At 49.8% G+C, this 17,337-nt stretch overlaps 1 protein-coding gene across 2 annotated transcripts in view; it reads left to right on the top strand.

Annotated features, from left to right (window-relative positions):
- Positions 1–17,337, top strand: part of LOC128748360 (replication protein A 70 kDa DNA-binding subunit-like) — a 34,956-nt gene that overhangs the window by 11,629 nt on the left and 5,990 nt on the right. For both annotated transcript variants that reach the window (XM_053847046.1, XM_053847044.1), the window contains exons 11-20: positions 863–1,121; positions 2,805–2,907; positions 2,981–3,049; positions 4,092–4,284; positions 5,365–5,501; positions 6,004–6,152; positions 8,354–8,483; positions 12,449–12,625; positions 12,952–13,059; positions 13,163–13,249. In XM_053847046.1, coding sequence (XP_053703021.1) covers positions 863–1,121; positions 2,805–2,907; positions 2,981–3,049; positions 4,092–4,284; positions 5,365–5,501; positions 6,004–6,152; positions 8,354–8,483; positions 12,449–12,625; positions 12,952–13,059; positions 13,163–13,249 — 1,412 coding nt within the window. The remainder of the gene's footprint in view (positions 1–862; positions 1,122–2,804; positions 2,908–2,980; positions 3,050–4,091; positions 4,285–5,364; positions 5,502–6,003; positions 6,153–8,353; positions 8,484–12,448; positions 12,626–12,951; positions 13,060–13,162; positions 13,250–17,337) is intronic.

Raw genomic sequence — 17,337 nt, 5'->3', positions numbered from 1 at the left:
CTGAAACAAATGTTTATTGAGTTTAAAGTGAGATTTCTGTGAGATTCATAGGGTTGTTTTTTGAGTAAAAGCCAGACTTCTGTTTGTTGGAAGCAAATATTGAGTCCACTGTGCTATTTAAATGTCAAGTGGGCTTACAGTCCATGATGTTGGTCACATGATTCATCGCTGTCTTTCCATCAATGATTTCCTCTCCCCCTATGGCTCTTATGTGGCGCCACACGTGCAGACACCTGTTTGGCCATGAGCGTCACGCTCCTCACATTCACACTGTACAACCTAGCGGCAGAAATGGCACACAGAGAGAGGACATATGGATTTGCTGCGTCGTGACGTTGATGCTTGACTCTTGTGCTCCCACCAAAAGGTCAAGTGACAGTTTGACCAATGAGGTGCAGCAGAAAAGAAACAGCACCTGACTGACAGTCGAGTGATTCTACCCCGCGACCCCTGATTGGTGACAAGGTGTCCTCTTGATTGGTTGGAACAAACACCTGCACCACCCCAGCCCTCTGAGGACTGGATTGGCCCTATTCTAAAGTCATATCTTGTGATGAATGAAGTCTGTCTGACAGAAGCATGTGAGAAATGCAAGTCCAGGAGGCAGTGGTGAGGTGAAGGGTCAGGTCTTCTTGTTAGTGTTGGAAACGCCTCCATGGACCGTGATGTTTGCAGATGATATGGGGATTGCTGTGAGAGAAAGAAGGAAGTGTTTAGAAGTGTGCAGGTGTGTGAATCTGAGGCAAGATGAAAAGGCAGTGGACAGTTGGGTCCAGTCTTCATGACCGACTGAAAGGTTTTCACGCTGTGGCCCTCAATGTTCCTCTAAGATTGACAGGTTTTTGAAAATATTTTCCTGCAGCCTCAACTTCTTACCGAGGCCAAGGAAGTGGCTTAGTTGGAATGTCGCCCTTGAAGACCTCACCCATGAAGGCCTCACCCATGGAGGCCTCACCCATGAAGGCCTCACCCATGAAGACGTCACCCATGGAGGCCTCACCCATGAAGGCCTCACCCATGGAGGCCTCTCCCATGAAGTTCTCTCCCATGAAAGGAGGCAGCTCCACAGCAGCACGACCGACAGTGGTTTCCATCTCCGACCTTCACCCTTACATCAGCAAGTGAGTGCACTGCTCCATCACTACTCTCTTCCTTTAGTCAGGTGTCAGTCATCAGTGTGGGTTTGTGGGTTTCTGTGGATCTGCCCTGGAATGAAAAGGCACTGTAACTCTGTCCAATCCAACCATATATTTATTTATCTTAACCCTCCTGCTGGGTTTTCTTCACCTGCTCTTTTATGATTGTCATTTCTTTGACCTCAAAGTTTTCGGAAAGAACACAACAAGATGTCCGGGTGGGAGTCAAGTTGGGCCTTTAATCTTGGCTGGATGTTGGCTCTCTAATGATGCTGCAGTGCTGGAAGATGCCCACTGTGAAAAGAACCGTGCCTCAAGGTGCTGTAGTGAAGCGAAGACTGATCCCGTCTTGGAGTCGGTGGAGCTGCAGCAGAGAAGGCGTCTTGTCATTTTCCTCTGTGACATGTGCAGATGCCTTTCCCAGGCTCAACCAGCTGAATTACGTGACACATGATAAAGAGGAGGGCGGGTTTCCTCACTCTTCTCATGTGCTCTGTGGTGGACGGGCCACTCAGATTCTCAGTCGCGACGCGGCCAGTCTGGAAGGGTCTCCCCTAGTTGTTAGTCTACCAGGACCACACTGCAAGTGTGTGTCCTGCGATGGCTTGTCATGTTGTGTGTGTGTGTGTGCGTGTGTTTGTTCTGGGTAACTAATGTGTAGCGACAGCATCTAATTGGGTTTGGATGGGCAGAGTGTCAGTGCAGAAGTGGGGTCCACAGAGACTGTAGTGCTCTGCTAATGGCAGATTGAATCGTCATCAGTGCAGACACAGATGCCACTGCCAGACTGCAGAGCCTCGTGTGCCGCCGTTGAAAACACAACATTTAAAATGTATCCAGCAGTCAGGAGCTGAACAGCAGCAAGTTCATTCTTTGAAACAGAAGTCGCCGTCTTGCCTTCTAAGGGGCTTTAAAGATGTGGCTCCGTTTAACTGCGTTCCTTCCTTGCTGCACTGCTGCACTAGAGTTGGGCTGCTCATTACCTTCGGCTCCAGGGCTGTTTCTGGTGGAGGCTGCTTCACTGCACGTTCTCACGTTCACTCTGAAGTCAGGCTTTGTTTTCTTTTCCCTTGAAACCTTTAAACAAAGCTTCCAACACAGACTGGAAACGGATGTCAGTTTTGTTTGCCACTCTTGCGTCTTCTTCCTTTTCCGTCTTTGACCATCAGCGGTTGCCAAAGCCACCCACCTCCTCCATCTTCACGCTGACTGATGGTCTTGCACTTCACCTTCTCCATCGTTCTTGGGCCAACACTGTCTCTCCTCTACACTTGTCCAAAACATCTCCTCCCTGACTTCATTTCCAAACTTCTCCACATGTCCCTCAGACACAGTCATTATCTTGTTCTTTCCTATTTCTATTTTATTTTTAGATCCATTTCCTCCATCCTCCTCTCCCTCCATCTTGGCTTGTCCTCCTTTCTGTACTGACTCTCTTTTTCTCAGCAGCTCAAATACACCTCCTCTGTCTTCAAATCACGACATGATCCGCAGACATCATCACCCACAGAGGCTTCTCATGAAGCTTCACATTTCTAAATCTGTGGTTTTCAGTCTTTCTTTCAACTCTGCACTAATATGCAATTCATTTTCAGCGTTTCCTAGAGCAGGTTATGATGTAAACACATATTTCGGTGTCGGAGCTGTTTCATCCATGTGTTCCCCCAGGTGGACCCTCAGAGCCCGAGTCACCCACAAATCTGATGTACGCAACTGGAGTAACTCGAGAGGCGACGGGAAGCTCTTCTCCTTTGAGATCGTGGATGAGAGTGTGAGTCGTGCGTCCGGACCTTCCTTCTCTCCTGGAAATGACAAACCAGTTTAAGGAGACTTGTGACCCCCAGGGAGAGATCAGAATCGCTGCCTTCAACCAGGAAGTGGACAAGTTTTTCTCTCTCGTGGAGCAAGGCAAGGTGAGTCAGCGTCTGCCTCCCTGGGGGTGCCACCCCCAGGTGAAACTGCTGCGGTTTCCTGGTGCAGCGTTTGCTCCAGAGTGTGTTCTGTTGCTGATGTGTGGGCGCGACTGCCTCTGCGCGGAGTCTCACACTCGCTCTTCTGCTCAAGACGACTCACAGATGTTGACTCCTGAACAGCGAGGCCAGTTAACCAGGACCAGCCGCAGAGATTGACTTTAAATTGCACTATTTAATGGAGCCGTTGTCAACGGCTTCTCATTTTCTGGTGAGTTAGCCGAGTGATGGAGGCTTGGCAGAGCAGATGGTTTTGGCCTTCATTTCCATGTGCAGATTAATATGTTTGTTTATCTAGTGGCCTCGTTGCTCTTTGCTGCATCATGTGTCGGTTTGGTTTCATTTGAAATCCTCACTTTTCTATTATCCTCTTGGAAAACACATGCGCCCCAAAACACTGGGAGACTGGGAGGGAGGATAACAGCGCTGAGAAGTTCAAGTGTGTGAGAGGCGTCCCCACAAGCTTCAGACCGTCCTTGTGTTCTACCTTCTGTGGACGCCGTCCGTAACAACAGCAAATCAGGACGCAAAGGCTTCCATGAAAAAAGCCACTTCCAAAGCTTGTTTTTTGGAGAGTCAAGTTTGTCAGCCTGCTGAAGACATGAGCTTCAGGACTCATGGAGGACAGCACTTGCTGTCACGGACCACAGGTTGCAACTGAGCTCCAGGTGCTGGCTTTCAGCTGTCCTCTACTTCTTTCTGTGAGAGATTTAGTTGCCTGAAAGCAGCCGCGTGGCCTCAGAGGAAGAGAGCAGAAGAGGAAGGATTAGTTCAGGAGCTGAAAGCATAGGGGGCAAACCTGCTCCAGTCGAGTTCTCAGCCACGTAAAACTGTCAGTTACATCATTTCCCTGCATTCGAGCCACTGAGGTCTTCCACACATCCCATGCACTGGTCTCTCTCACTCCATCAGCAGATGACTCAGTTTGCCGTCTTGTTTTTCCACTGCTATGGTGTTGCTATTTCACTCCTGTATCTGCCTGCAGGTCTACTACATCTCTAATGGAACACTCAAGCCTGCAAACAAACAGTACACGACCGTCAAGAACGACTTTGAAATGACCTTAAATGCCAACTCCTCCATCGTGCTGTGTGACGACAACCAGCGGATCCCCATGGTTCACTGTGACTTTGTGAGCATCGCAGAGCTGGACCACAGAGACATAGACGCCCTCGTTGGTGAGGCCTGACGTTGGGTAATGTTCATGTTGGTTGCTGGCATCCTGCTGGGATCTGAGTGGCTGAGCGAGTCCAGGAGTCATGCTCATTTGGATGTGTTCTCCGTGGGTCAGACCTTTTCAGAACTGCCTCTTGATTTTGTTGATATTCAACAAATGAATGGCAGTGAAATCTACCTGTGTCTTCTGTGGGCCTCCGAAGGTAAACATGAAGACACCTGTTTTTTCCTGATTCAGCAGAAATCTTTGGCAATATTTTCACAGATTTAGCAAATATTTGTTAGATTTGAGACACTGCACTTTAATGTTACGTCCCATTGTTTCATCTCTGTAAAAATCTAAATCTAAAGTCTCAGTTTGAAGGATTTAGACGCCCCTTTCCTCCAAGTGATTCAGGCGCCCCCTGCTGGTCCGAGGATCCTCTGCCCGCCCCTCGGGCTCGCAGGTGTGCAAGTTGCTTATCTGTGATGCCACTGAGGAGGAATGCCCCTGGTAGTGCAGTTGCCACAACAGCGCGATTTAGATTTAGAGACCTAACATTAAAGTTTAGCATTTCAAAATTAAGAAATATTTGCTGTGAAAAGATTTCTGAAAAGATTTCTGTGTGCCTTTGTTTGTACATTCGGCGCCCCGTAATCTTCATGAGGAGTTAGCTTTGAGAAGGTAAATGCCGCTGAGTAACCACAGTTCATGCTGTTGTTCAGCTGAGATTTTGAGCTTAAAGAGGCATATTTGGTCGACAACCTCTTGTGTAGTGGATATATTTTATGTGTCCACATAAACCCTTCAGCTTTACCTGTTGCCGCTATCGTTTTATGTTTCTGAAGCCACGTAAGTGAATGTGACCTTCTGGGCCGTGCCTTTCAGAGTTCCCTCTGGAGAGCAGTGACTCTGAGTCAAGTGTCGAGGCCTCAGGCTGGAAAGGGAACATGTACTGTGGTTTGTTTTGGTGTTTACATCAGTGTCGTCTCTGCCCTCTGTGATGTCAGCACTTGCAGCTCCTGGTGTTGGTGAGAGGAGCACCAGATCAGGTCTCCTCAGTCTGCATGCCCTCTCCATCTCGCGTCTCCTCTCCCTGCAGATGTGATTGGCTTGTGCAAGAGTGCAGATGACGTGTCCCTCATCACCACCAGGGCCGGCAGAGAGGTCTCCAAAAGAGACCTGCATCTCCTGGACATGAGCGGGAAAGAAGTGACGGCGACTATTTGGGGAGACGAGGTACAGGATGGACCCCTGTGATCTGGACCCCTGTGGCCCATGGTTGGCCTTCATGATGTGCTGCCCCCAGGCCTGATGGAGAGTTGGACTAACAGAGTCACGTGCTGATCTGTGTTTGCTCCAACAATCTGACATGAACCTCTTTGAACTGTGTTTCTCATTACTGCCTCTGATGGTTTCTGATTGGTCCTTGCTCGAATGATATCTCTGACCTTCAGGGCTGGTTTGGACAGACGTCTCTAATCTGAGTCTGTGAGCCGAGCCACTCGCACATCTGCGTGAAATGGCGCTATTCTTCACTAAGCCCACTCAATCTCAAAGTTCTAATCCTCCTCCTTCTATCGGAAATGACTTTGAAATTCACTTGTAGGTTGTTCAAAAGTCAAGCTGTGTGATATTGAAGAGGTTTTGGGTGTCGGCTCCAGGCCCAGTGTCTCCTCCATCTTTTGCTCTTCCTCTTTTATCACTGTTCTCCATCATCTGGACCCATCTTTCCCCGCAGGCTGTGAAGTTTGACGGCTCTGGCCAGCCTGTGGTGGTGATCAAAGGCGCGCGCCTGTCCGATTTTGGGGGCCGCTCTCTCTCTGCTTCATTCAACTCCACACTAATGGTCAACCCCGACATCCCGGAAGCTTTTCGCCTGCGCGCCTGGTGAGTGACTCTGCTTTCTGCTTCCTATGTCCAAGGTGTTGTTCAGTGTTATGCTAGCAGACCTTGCCATTGTCTTTGTACTGAACTGGTGGGTTTGGAGACCTGTCCCAACACTGCTGGAGGATGGATGGACTTCATAAGACTCTCAGTCTTGATCAAACACCCCAAATTCCGTACTTCCCTTCTGAACCGGCGTTTCTCTCTCACCGTCTCACCATACTGCGTGAAGTAGCTGTGATCTAGTTCCGTGGCCCTCTGCCCAAGCTCCTCACCTCTGGTGAGTGCAGGATGAAGTTTGGTCCTGTGTGACTCTCTCACGGACCCCAGTGTGTGTGTGTGTGAGTGCTGCTCTGCAGGTGCCCAGTGATGGACAGGCTGTCCCTCACCACCTGTCCTCTGCAGCTGGACGTCCGTGATGGCCGTGGCTGAAGCCTGATCCAGGCAGCTGAACTGTCTGACTCTGCATGCATCAGTCTTTTCCGTGGTTGATCCAGAATGATTTCACTCTGTTGCTGTCCACATTTGTGTTTGTCAGCAACTCTTCCAATACGAGTACACAGTGCCCGCACGGGCAGATTAGATCCTCATCGGTGTAGATGCAGAGGGAGAAGAGTTTCTCAAGTGAGTGTGTGAATTGTGCTGAGTCCACATCTATTATTGAGCTCAAACAAGAAGATGCAGAAGAGGAGCCGTCCTCACGCGGCCCTGTCTGGTCCTGCTCTCCTTTCTGGCTTACATCAGATGAAGATGTTCGGGCCCCTGAAAGGGTACTCTGGCAGTCGACACGCTCAAGCACAAATTCAGACTCTTTCTTATCATCATTCAAATTCAAACTCCCACGCAGCCCTGCACGCCATGTTTCCTGAAGACCGTGATTACATTAGGTGATGGATCACTTGTCAGCAGGTTGGCAGCATGTGTCGGCTGTGTCCCGCCAGAAGTCGAGATCAAACACGGAGAATCTCACAAACAATCCTGAGATATTTTTAGCTGTTTGCTGTGAGTATACAAGCAGACGGGGAGAGGAAAATGCATATTACCTTCCCATTAGTGGCTCCAGTGGAGACTGGAACAATGACTCATTCTCGGGTTTGAAAATCTGAAGTGCAAGTGTGTATCTTTTGGAGGGAGCACAGGCGGAGATGTCACTGTTTGGCTGTTATTATCACTTTCATCACTAGTCAGTGAGTTTCTCCTCACCGTGGTCACATGTTCGTCACCACTCCTGTCGGTTGGTCAAGAGTCAAGCTCCTCTTTCCAGATGTGTTTCACTGGAAAGGCATTATTCAGCCAGTGATGTCATTTCCTTCTGGACAGGCTTGGAAACAGCTGATGCCATCCACAGCAACAACCTTTCTTTAGTCGGAGAGTCAGAGTTTCCCTCTCGCAAACAAGCCTTGAGTGGAGAAACGGTTCGGTAGCCTCAGCCCACTCCCTTTAACCTCCAAACTTGTTGAGGACCTCGCAGGAGAAACACTTGAGAACAGAGTGTAACTCTGTCAGGACTGTCTGTGGGATCAGACCCCGTTGGCCTCATCCTCCAAATCTTCCTTCTGTTCAACGTTAATCCCCCAGATCTCTTATTTTATTCCTGTTTGTTGTTCTACAAGTCGACTGCTGCGTGTGCATGACAACCAACGCTGCCCCTCCACTGCCTTTTCCTCGTCCTCCTGTTTAAGATTTATGTCTGTGCTTTGTGAGGGAGCGACGGCCGGACTCCTGTGGCGGTGACGGCCGCGTGCTGCCGCCACGACCGCGCTGGCGCACGTGACTGAGGGAAGCTGATGCATTTTGATGATGCTTTGATGAGCGAGCGCTCGCCTCCGCTGGAATACAGATCAGACTTGCACAAAAGCCTTATGATTTTGGGACCAACATTAAGACGGTGAGGGGGGAGAGAGAGAGGGAGAGACGCACATTCTGTCTTGGTAAGACGGACGTGATGAGTGAAGCAATTCACTGGTCCTGGCACATCAACAACATGGGGATCTGTTCAGGACATGTGAGATTCAGTCACAGATATTGCACTGGTCCTTTGATGGGTATTAACAGCGCTGCATTCATGCATCCTGCATTTTGAGATTCAGTCTTGAGTGATGCAGCAGACCCACGGTGCGGAGTCAGACGGCTAAATAATGCACGCGGCAGCCACGCCGTTGCTGTCCTGCCAACTCAAGCGCTCTGTGTTGGGTCCCCCACAGGTATGACCGGGAAGGTCACTCGCTTGACAGCCAGTCCCTGACGCAGACAAGGTCGCTGGGCAGAGGGCTGACCACCAACTGGAAAACTCTGAGTGACATCAAAACTGAGCAGATGGGACACACTGAGAAGGTACAGTCAACACAGCTCTGCTGACACTGAAGTGCACCGTCGGCACCTTTTCAGTGAACTTTTAAATGAGTGTATCATACTCACACGTTCTCTTTTGTAAATCTTTATAAAAATCTAGACCAGAACGCTGCTGCAATGTTAGTATGATGTGGTTTCATTTGACAGTCAAACGTGTGTATGTATGTTCCCCTTTTCATCTTGCACTGATGGGCTTCCAGTTCCAACGAGTTACACACAAACAAGCATTCTTCCTCTTCTTCTTATGTTTTTATTTTTGTTTGATCTATTTTGTATTTAACCATGACGCTGCGGAAGAGTTTCCTGCGTCATGTGGGGGGCGGGCTGTTTTCTCCACGACTCCTGCTATGTTTTAGCGCACGTGAATTCTTCTTGACTGAAAAAAGTCCTTTGATCATTGCTAATTCACTAAGCCTCAGGCATACTGGACTCTGCCGGTGAGTCAGGATGTCTTGGTTTCTGTGAACATGGTTTGACTGAAGGCATGGAGAGCGACAGGCACCTGCCGATCAGGTGTGGAGTGGCATGAGCTTGCCCTCTTCTCCTGTCCAACCATGATGAGGTGTTTCTAACGCACAGCAGCTCTCAATCCTGGAGGCCTGTGGTGAGCAGAGCCGGCTCCTCACTGATCTACTTTGCCATCTAAAATTGAAGCGCTTAAGTGGCATCTGAGTGGTGAAAAGCCTTTCACATGAATTAGTAAAGACCTCCATGCAACTTCATATGGGGTTGGGTCTTTGGAGAACATTTCATTTTGGGACTGATGTCGACAGTAGGCATTAAACTCAGCAGGACTCCAGAGTGATGGGAAGCAGCCGAGGCATTTGTGAAGAATTGTCACAAAGTAAGGCAGAGAGGACGCAGCACTGACCTAGTTGACATGTAGCTCAGATGCTGGCTCTCATCCTTTCATGCTGAACACTCAAATCTGATTCGGTGCTTCTCATTCTGGCCCACGCTTGATTCAACAAGTGGCACAGCTTCTGAACTTGATGACGTGTTGTGTTGTCGATAAAATATGTTCCATTATATCAAGTCATATAGTGCTTGGAGCTGTTCATTCTTTAACCAAGTGACGTTAGCGGTGTCAAGCTCCAAGTACTGTCTTGTTCCACACGACGTGTCTCTTCATTTCACTCGACTGAATGGCTTCGTGGAACATCAGTTTCTGATGCTGTGTAGTGAGATGAATGAGCGGGGGGCAGGAGGAGGTGCAGGTGAACGGTGGGGGGCAGCATGTCTGGCCACCGTCCCTCCGTCTGATTTAACTGTGATGAAGCGTCTGCTCCCATGTTTCTGTGGCTTCTCTCTCCATTGACACACCTCTCTAACAAGCCGCTCCTATACCCTTCCAAAATTTGGAATCCTGGTTCTTCACCTCCTCGATCTGACGTGGATGCCCGGCATGTTGACCGTGCCCAGCTGATCTGGATTATTGGGCCTAACAATAATCGTAAGAATATGATGGGATGGTGCTAATGAATGCAGGCAGGATGGGGAACACGCGGCTCCGCATGTCACAGCTCGTGACTCATGCAGCTGCCCACACTCACTCATTTCAAAGACACTGTGTCAGATTGCACTGGAAACGGTTGGAGAAGGAAGGGATTGAGTCTACGGTGGGCCATCTGCCGATGTCAGGGGGGTCCGTGCTCAGGCAGCTTTGGGTGTTTTTTCATTGCCCATCACAATGGGATTGGGTATGCAGTCCTCTGTGCCAACTGGTGTCAGAAGTGGGATGGGACCACACCTGGGTTTGGGGGCCTCTGAAGGACCCTCGGGGATGTGGAGGTGGGCCTGCAGGTTATACTGCAGGAGGAGGGTGGGGACCTGGTTGGCTGGGCCAACTGCTCTCTGCCATCACAAGATTCATATGTTTGTCAGCAGGAGCTTCAGATACAGATGCGAGTGTCGGGTCTCGCTGTGGGTCTCGTGGCTGATGCTCATGATGGTCACTCAGGCGGAGGCAGGTGCCGTCCTTCTTTAGATGTGGCGTTCAGTCCACATGAGGCTGTGTGACATGACGACTCCTGAATCTTGTGTGAACCTGTGGTGTTGACAGTATTTTGTTATTGAGCTTTGAGCAGATGTGGATTACGGGGTCTGCGAACTCTGTCTTAGTCAAATTAGCGTGAAAGCACAAAGGCAAACCCAAATCCAGAGCCCTGGCTCCTCATGACTTCATGGATTAGAGTCATGCTTGTCTTGTTTTTTGCTGCAGCTGCGAGATAGCGATGCTCGAATTTCAGCAGCCCTGCTTGAATATCTGTGCCTGAGAAGAAACACCTGACGGGGACATCTTGAGGTTCTGTTATCCAAGACTCCCGACTCATTAGCTTTAGTGCTGAACTGTAAATGGACCGTGGCTTTTATTTATCTTGAGTGTTGTTAGCCATGTGACCATTGCCACACCAAACAAGGCGCCCTCGGTTAGAGCTGGAACAGGTGATGGTTGGTCGCAGTAACGTTGGTGCTGGGGGGAGAAGAGAGAAAGTGGCTGTGAAGGAGTGGAGCAGACCGTGGCTTCACCAGTCCTGTAAGTTAGGTGACATCCACACACAAGTGAAGTCGCTCCTCCCTTCCCTTTACAAGACGGAGATGATGTGGAGGTGCTCAAAGGTGAAGCAGGGATTTGCTGAAAACTGTGGCTTCCGCCATGCTGATCTTGTGGGTTCCCCTGAGTGTGCAGGAGGCGAGGATGGTTCTATTCTGAGCTCTGACAGGCCTCTGACCTCCTCAGCATCAGTCCTGTAACAACATCCTGCTCTCCCCACCACCTCGCCGGCCTCCAGCGCTCTAATCTGACCGGGTCTGGAAATATGATGAGGCAGGCGTGCGGGCAGGACGTGGGAGTCTGGCGTCGGCGGGTAGAAAGGCTGATGCTCACGGGAGAAATTCTCCTCATTAAGGAACCCTTCTAATAAGTGTTTCGGGGGCTGCTTAATGTGCGGCGTGAGCCCTGGCTCGGTGGAAGGGAGGGGCGACTACTGAGAGGTGAGTCAGCGCTCGCTGAGGGGGGACAACGTGTCAGCAAAGGAAGAGAGTCAGAGTGACGATGGCGGCTGAAGTCAAAGGGTCACGGAGCGTCACGGCCAGAGTGCAGCTCCCATCTCTTTGATGGAGTCATTTAGAGTGTGTTAGTAATGATTTGTACACAGCTCTGTTGAAGTCCTCGCAGTCAAGACCCACTTTTCCCAGCGTGCCTGTGGAGTTGCCCCGCTGCTGGAGTTGTGCTGCTACAGCCGCTGCATCCGTCTTCTTCCCGCCTCACTCCTGATCTGCATGTGTGATGTCGTGGTGAGCATGTTCCCAGGATGAAAGAACACCAGACTGTGTTTACATTTCCAGCCGTTGGTTTGTTGACCAGCTTCTTCTCCGCACGTCATCTGATGTGTGGAAACGTTGACGTCAGTTTGATGCTCCGCGCTTCAGAGACGATATCATCTCAACCTAATTCTACTTCTAGATTTCTCCACAAAGTCCTCATCGCGCTGAGTTGCCTATACATTTCCATGTGTCCTCTGAATGAACTCTGTGAGACAAGAGCTTTGGCAGCAGCTTCATTACATCTGTTTCATATTTGACTCTTTCCGTTCCCATCTAACCACTAAGTTTTTCCTGTTTATGTCACTTTATCGGCACCTCATCTGCCATGCTTTAACCACATTGGCTTGTGTTTCTCAAGAATCATTTTTCACTCCGGGTGTCGGCCTCTTTTGACTCAAAGCTGCTCTGCAGTGGTGGAAATGAGTCAGTTGCCAAAACAATTGTAGCATTTCCATGATCGGCTTTCTCCGAGCCCCTGTGCCTGACTCCTCCACATCTTCAGTAATGTTTGTTGTCTTCACAGGGAACTCTCTCATACTAACAGTGGTATCGCAGAGATCAAAAGGAATTCTGTGTTTTTAATGACCGCGCTCTCGGTCTTTTATGTCGTCTCTGCTCAGGCGGACTATTTCAGCTGTGTGGCAACTGTTGCGTACATTCGGAAAGAGAATTGTCTGTACCGAGCGTGTCCGTCTGCAGACTGCAACAAGAAGGTCATGGAGCTGGAGGCCGGACTGTGGCGGTGCGACAAGTGTGACCGGGAGTTCCCCACCTTCAAGTACAGACTCCTGCTGTCGGTAAGACTGAGGGACTCCTTATTCTTCTTCTGTGTTGTCACAATAACACGCTCTCCCTGGATGTGACCCGCCCTGCGCAGGTCTCCAGGCCTCTGTAGGGCACATGTAGACTCCAGCTGTGTCCCATCTCTCCCTCTAACCCTGGGCTCTGCGCCTCACGTGTCAGTGTGGTGTGTCCCACTCCTCCTCACTGGCCGTTCACCACTTGAAATGATCCCTTCAAACCCAGGGATCTCCGGAGCTGACTTGAAACCAAGTGGGAATATGAAGTGTGGAGAGATGTCTGTATTCTTTCAACCTTCTCTCTCTGTCGCACCATCGCTCAGGTCAACTTGGCCGACTACGGTGATCAGCAGTGGGTGACGTGCTTCCAGGACACGGCCGAGGTTCTTCTGGGTCAGAGTGCTGAATCACTGGGACATCTGCGAGACACAGTGAGACAAGTTTGCTTTTCAGATTCATCCTGCTGGTGTCACTGTAATGAGGCAGCTGCTCCTGCACAGAGACCCTTCTGACCTTTGGTCTGTCTGTCCGAAGGACGAAGCGGCCTTCGATGAAGTGTTCCGGAGAGTCAACTTGACATCGCACATCTTCAAGAACAGAGTGAAGCTGGAGACCTACAATGTGAGTGGAAAGCTGGGCTGTATTTGTTCCGTCCCGTGATGCTGATCCATGTCAGGTCAGTCCAGCATCCCGGGTTTAGACCAGAGACACCGGAGAGCCGAGTTTCTCTCACACAACAAAGTCCTACATGGTGAGGTCCTCATCTAGAGATCAACGAAACGTGACTGATGTCTCAATGAGCTGTTACAAAGGCCGACAGAGTCAGCGGCAGCAGAACTAGACCAGATGTTGTGAGTCTGCTCAGACTCCCCGCAGTGATGTACTCTTCTCTAACAGAACAGTATCTGGGAGCGTTTCAGGCAGTCGGTTTGATCGTCGTGTTCCCCTAAGACGGTGTCGGGGGGGTCTGAAAAACTCAGTCCCCGCTTCGTGATTTTGATTCAGACAGAGAGATTTGAAAACACTGCTGCTTTTCTTTGAGGATTCTTCAGCTGCTCCACAAAGCCTCCTGCAGTTGAAGAGTCATGTGACCCCGTGTGATATTTTAGACTTAGACTTAGACTTAGACTTTCTTTATTGTCATTGCACAAAACATATTACTATATGATGGCAACGAAATTTCGGTCTGAGGCCTCCAGTTTCCAAAAACGAAACGAAATGTCCAAAAATAAATAGATAGATAAATAATAATAAAATAACAGATAAGTGCCAGTCCAGAGGATGTACAATTGAACAAATAAACAGTACTGCAGCTATTGTCCAATGTTCAGCAACCTGACAGCACCAGGAACAAAACTGTTCCTGAATCTGGTGGTTCTGCATCGGATGCTGCGGAACCGTCTGCCAGATGGCAGGAGGGAGAACAGTGCATAGTTTGGATGAGTAGAGTCCGCGATGATCCTTTGTGCCCTGGATAAGCAGCGAACATCTGCTATATCCTTGATGGCAGGGAGCGGGGTCCCGGTGATTTTCTCCGCTGTCCTCACCACCCTCTGCAGAGACTTCCAGTCTGATGCACTGCAGCTCCCAGAGCAGACGGAGATGCAGCTGGTCAGCAGGCTCTCGATTGTCCCTCTGTAGAAGGTGGTCAGGATGGGGGGGGGCAGGGAAGCTCTTCTCATCCGCCTCAGGAAGTGCAGACGCCGCTGTGCCTTCTTTGCCAGGGAGGAGGTGTGGAGTGACCAGCTAAGATCATCTGTGATGTGCACACCCAGGTATTTGGTTGTACTCACCACTTCCACAGCCCTGTCGTTGATGTAAAGAGGGGCATGGCTGTGTCTTGATCTCCCGAAGTCCACGACATTTTGGGGAAGAGGCTGTGAGTGTAAACCAGGCGTCTGTTTCTGAGCCTCATGTCTCACTGGGTGATGTTGACTCCTGAACATGCTTCCACCAGCCTGTACATGGCGACAGGAGGAGGCTGCTGTGCGGCCCTCAGTGGAGCTGTAACCAAAGCTGTGGATGCTCTTGTCCTCATTAGAAGCAGGCCGCTGTTGGTGAAGTCTAATTCTGAAGTCATTACTGCTCACTGTAGCGGCGGCAGCCTCGGAGGTCTTCCTGCTCCCCTCACACTCCTGGCCAACCTTCCTCTTGCACTCCCTCCTGAGCAGGGCTGCTCACCTCGGCTAAACACTGACGGAACTTGTGACGGGAAACATACCGAGGTGAACAGGCTTTTAGCTAGGAGTTTGAAACCCCGCCCCTTCCCACCACACCATGTCAACCACTGACAACCAACAAGTTGCTCTGTAAAAAACACAGCTGTAAGCATCTGTTTGTAGCAAAATAACTTGATCAACAACAGATAAACAAGCATCTGAGTCAAGGAACAAACAGACATGAAGTCAGTAACTGTTGCCAGGGTAACACTGTGAGATGCAGGGGTCCCTGGGCAGCTGTCTCAGCTGTCTCTGGCTGACCCTCATTCATTAAAACAATAATAATAATCATACAATTTTTTATAATGATTCTTTTCCTTCGTGTGTCCAGCCTTGTGTCTCCATCTTGTTTCATATATTGATGCCAGATAAGCAGGTGTATCAGCTGTGATGGTTTTCTACTCTGTCACAACCACAACATCCATTCATTCAGACAACACATATGGGGGGGGTGGGGCAAATATTCCTCCCATTAGAAAGCAGTGAGCTAGTTTAGTGTGGGATTGTTTCAAGTTGGGAACTTCTCTGCGGTTTCCTCCAGATCAAAGGCTCTTTTAACAGCAATTAGCAGCAACGTCTGAAGCCTTGTCCGTTTCATTCCAGCGTGAGTGAGTGTGATCAACCAGAGAGGAGCTCGATGTGTTGGAGACAGGAAGTCATCACGTTGCTTTATCCGCCGCTGTCTGTGCTTTGATTAGCCAGCAGCATGTTCACTAAGAGACCTCACAGCTGAACTCTGCTGTGGCACGGGGAAGCTTGAAGTCACGTGACCTTGTTCGACACAACTAGTGAGACTGCAGTTTGTGAGGCAGTGGGACCAAGGTGGTCAGTCGTCCAGAGAGATGGACAGAGAAGGAGGCGAGGAAGAGAGTGCAGGCAGGGTGGAGACCACTGTCAGTGAAAGGGAAGCTTTGTGTGAGGACATGAAGGTGTGAGCCGGTGGGTGGAGACCACACTGTGATGGGACGTGACCGGAGTAGAGGGAGGCTCCTTTCCCCAGCCCTGAACCAGGACTCTGGACCAGACTGGAACCCAGTTAGAATCACCCAGTCACTACTCCTTTGCCCAGTCCTCATGCTCAGATTCAGGCTTGTGGGGTCCAGCCAAATGTCCCCACAAAGTCATATGGTCCTTACAAGGATAGTGTTTGGTCACAAAGTGGGACAAACAAGCCCCCCACACACAGACTGACTGTGTGACTTTGATCAGCTGAGTTCAAACTTCCGCCGTGTGTTGTTATCGCAACAGCAGGGTGTGAGGAACAAACACTTTTTAACGTTGAGACTCAAATCCCTGCAGTATTTTTGGGATCCTTTCATTCGTCCACATGAACCGTGTGTTTTAATTTCACCTTCTGGTTCAGAACATTCCTCTGGAATCGCTGTTCTGTCAATATATGACGTGTCATGCTTATTACAGTTTCCCAGAGTTGGCTTGATCCAAGATGGCAGCCTGCGGCAGACCCCAACAGAACTGCGCAGTGAGGTTGCTGAACGATAAAATGGAAGCGTCTGCCGCCTGTGCTGTCAGTTGTTGGTGTCCCTAGTCAACCTTTAGGGTCGCCACTCGTGGGGCGCCTTCCATCTTGAGGCAACTCGCGTCATGATCGCTCAGAGAGTCTGAGCCGAGTGCCGGATCGCTGTCTGTGTACAGAAAACTCGAACCTTGAGAGTAAGAATTAACAATAGATTTAATACAAAAAACACAAATAATACACAAAACAGGAATGAATAACTGAGGACGTCGACACCAGAAGTGTAGTGAGGCGGACAAACACATAGGGAAGGGGTGAAAGAAGCAGTTGAATTGAGCTCAAACCTGATTAACCTGAACACTCACACGCAATCGAGCAGACTAAAGACAACAAGCGAGGAGAACAACTAAAGAAGCAGCAGGAAAGATAGAAGCACACACACGAAAAACTGAGATATAAACAGGAGCAACAAGAGAGCGGAGGGTCGAGAGAGAGTTTTACTGTCGGAACACAAAGTGACCATCCGGCAGCGCAGACTGGAACCCAGGTGTAGAAATCAGTGCAGTCTGATCAACGGAATGGGATCCAGCTGCGCTGCTGTCAAGCTAAATCAAAGGATGGAAAAGCAAACAACACACACAGGAAATAGCAAAATATAAGCACACAGAAAAATGAAACAACAATTTGGGACTGAGCCCATGTATCCTCATGCTTTTTCCTGGAACTCCAGTTTCCTCCCTCAAGTGTGTGTGTGGTGTGTGTGACTGCATGATGGCCTGATGACCTGTCCGGGTTTCCCCAGCCTCTCACCCTGGGTAGCTGGGACAGACCCATCAGTGTGATATGTCAGTGAAAGATTGCTTGCTTGCTTCACCTCAACTGTGGGTTTGTGGTGGCCCCACTAGGATCCAGGATCAGAGGAGCGTGCGCTTCAAACATCCAGCTGTCAGTGCTGGTCTTTGAGGTTCAAAGGTCAAAGCGTCCAGCTCGGGTAACCCAACCGCTTGTGTGTCTCC

This window comes from Synchiropus splendidus, chromosome 17 (assembly GCF_027744825.2).
Source record: "Synchiropus splendidus isolate RoL2022-P1 chromosome 17, RoL_Sspl_1.0, whole genome shotgun sequence".
NCBI classification, from domain to species: Eukaryota; Metazoa; Chordata; class Actinopteri; order Syngnathiformes; family Callionymidae; genus Synchiropus; species Synchiropus splendidus.
The sequence above is the reverse complement of the archived record's forward strand: the minus strand, read 5'-3'. Positions and strand labels throughout refer to the sequence as shown.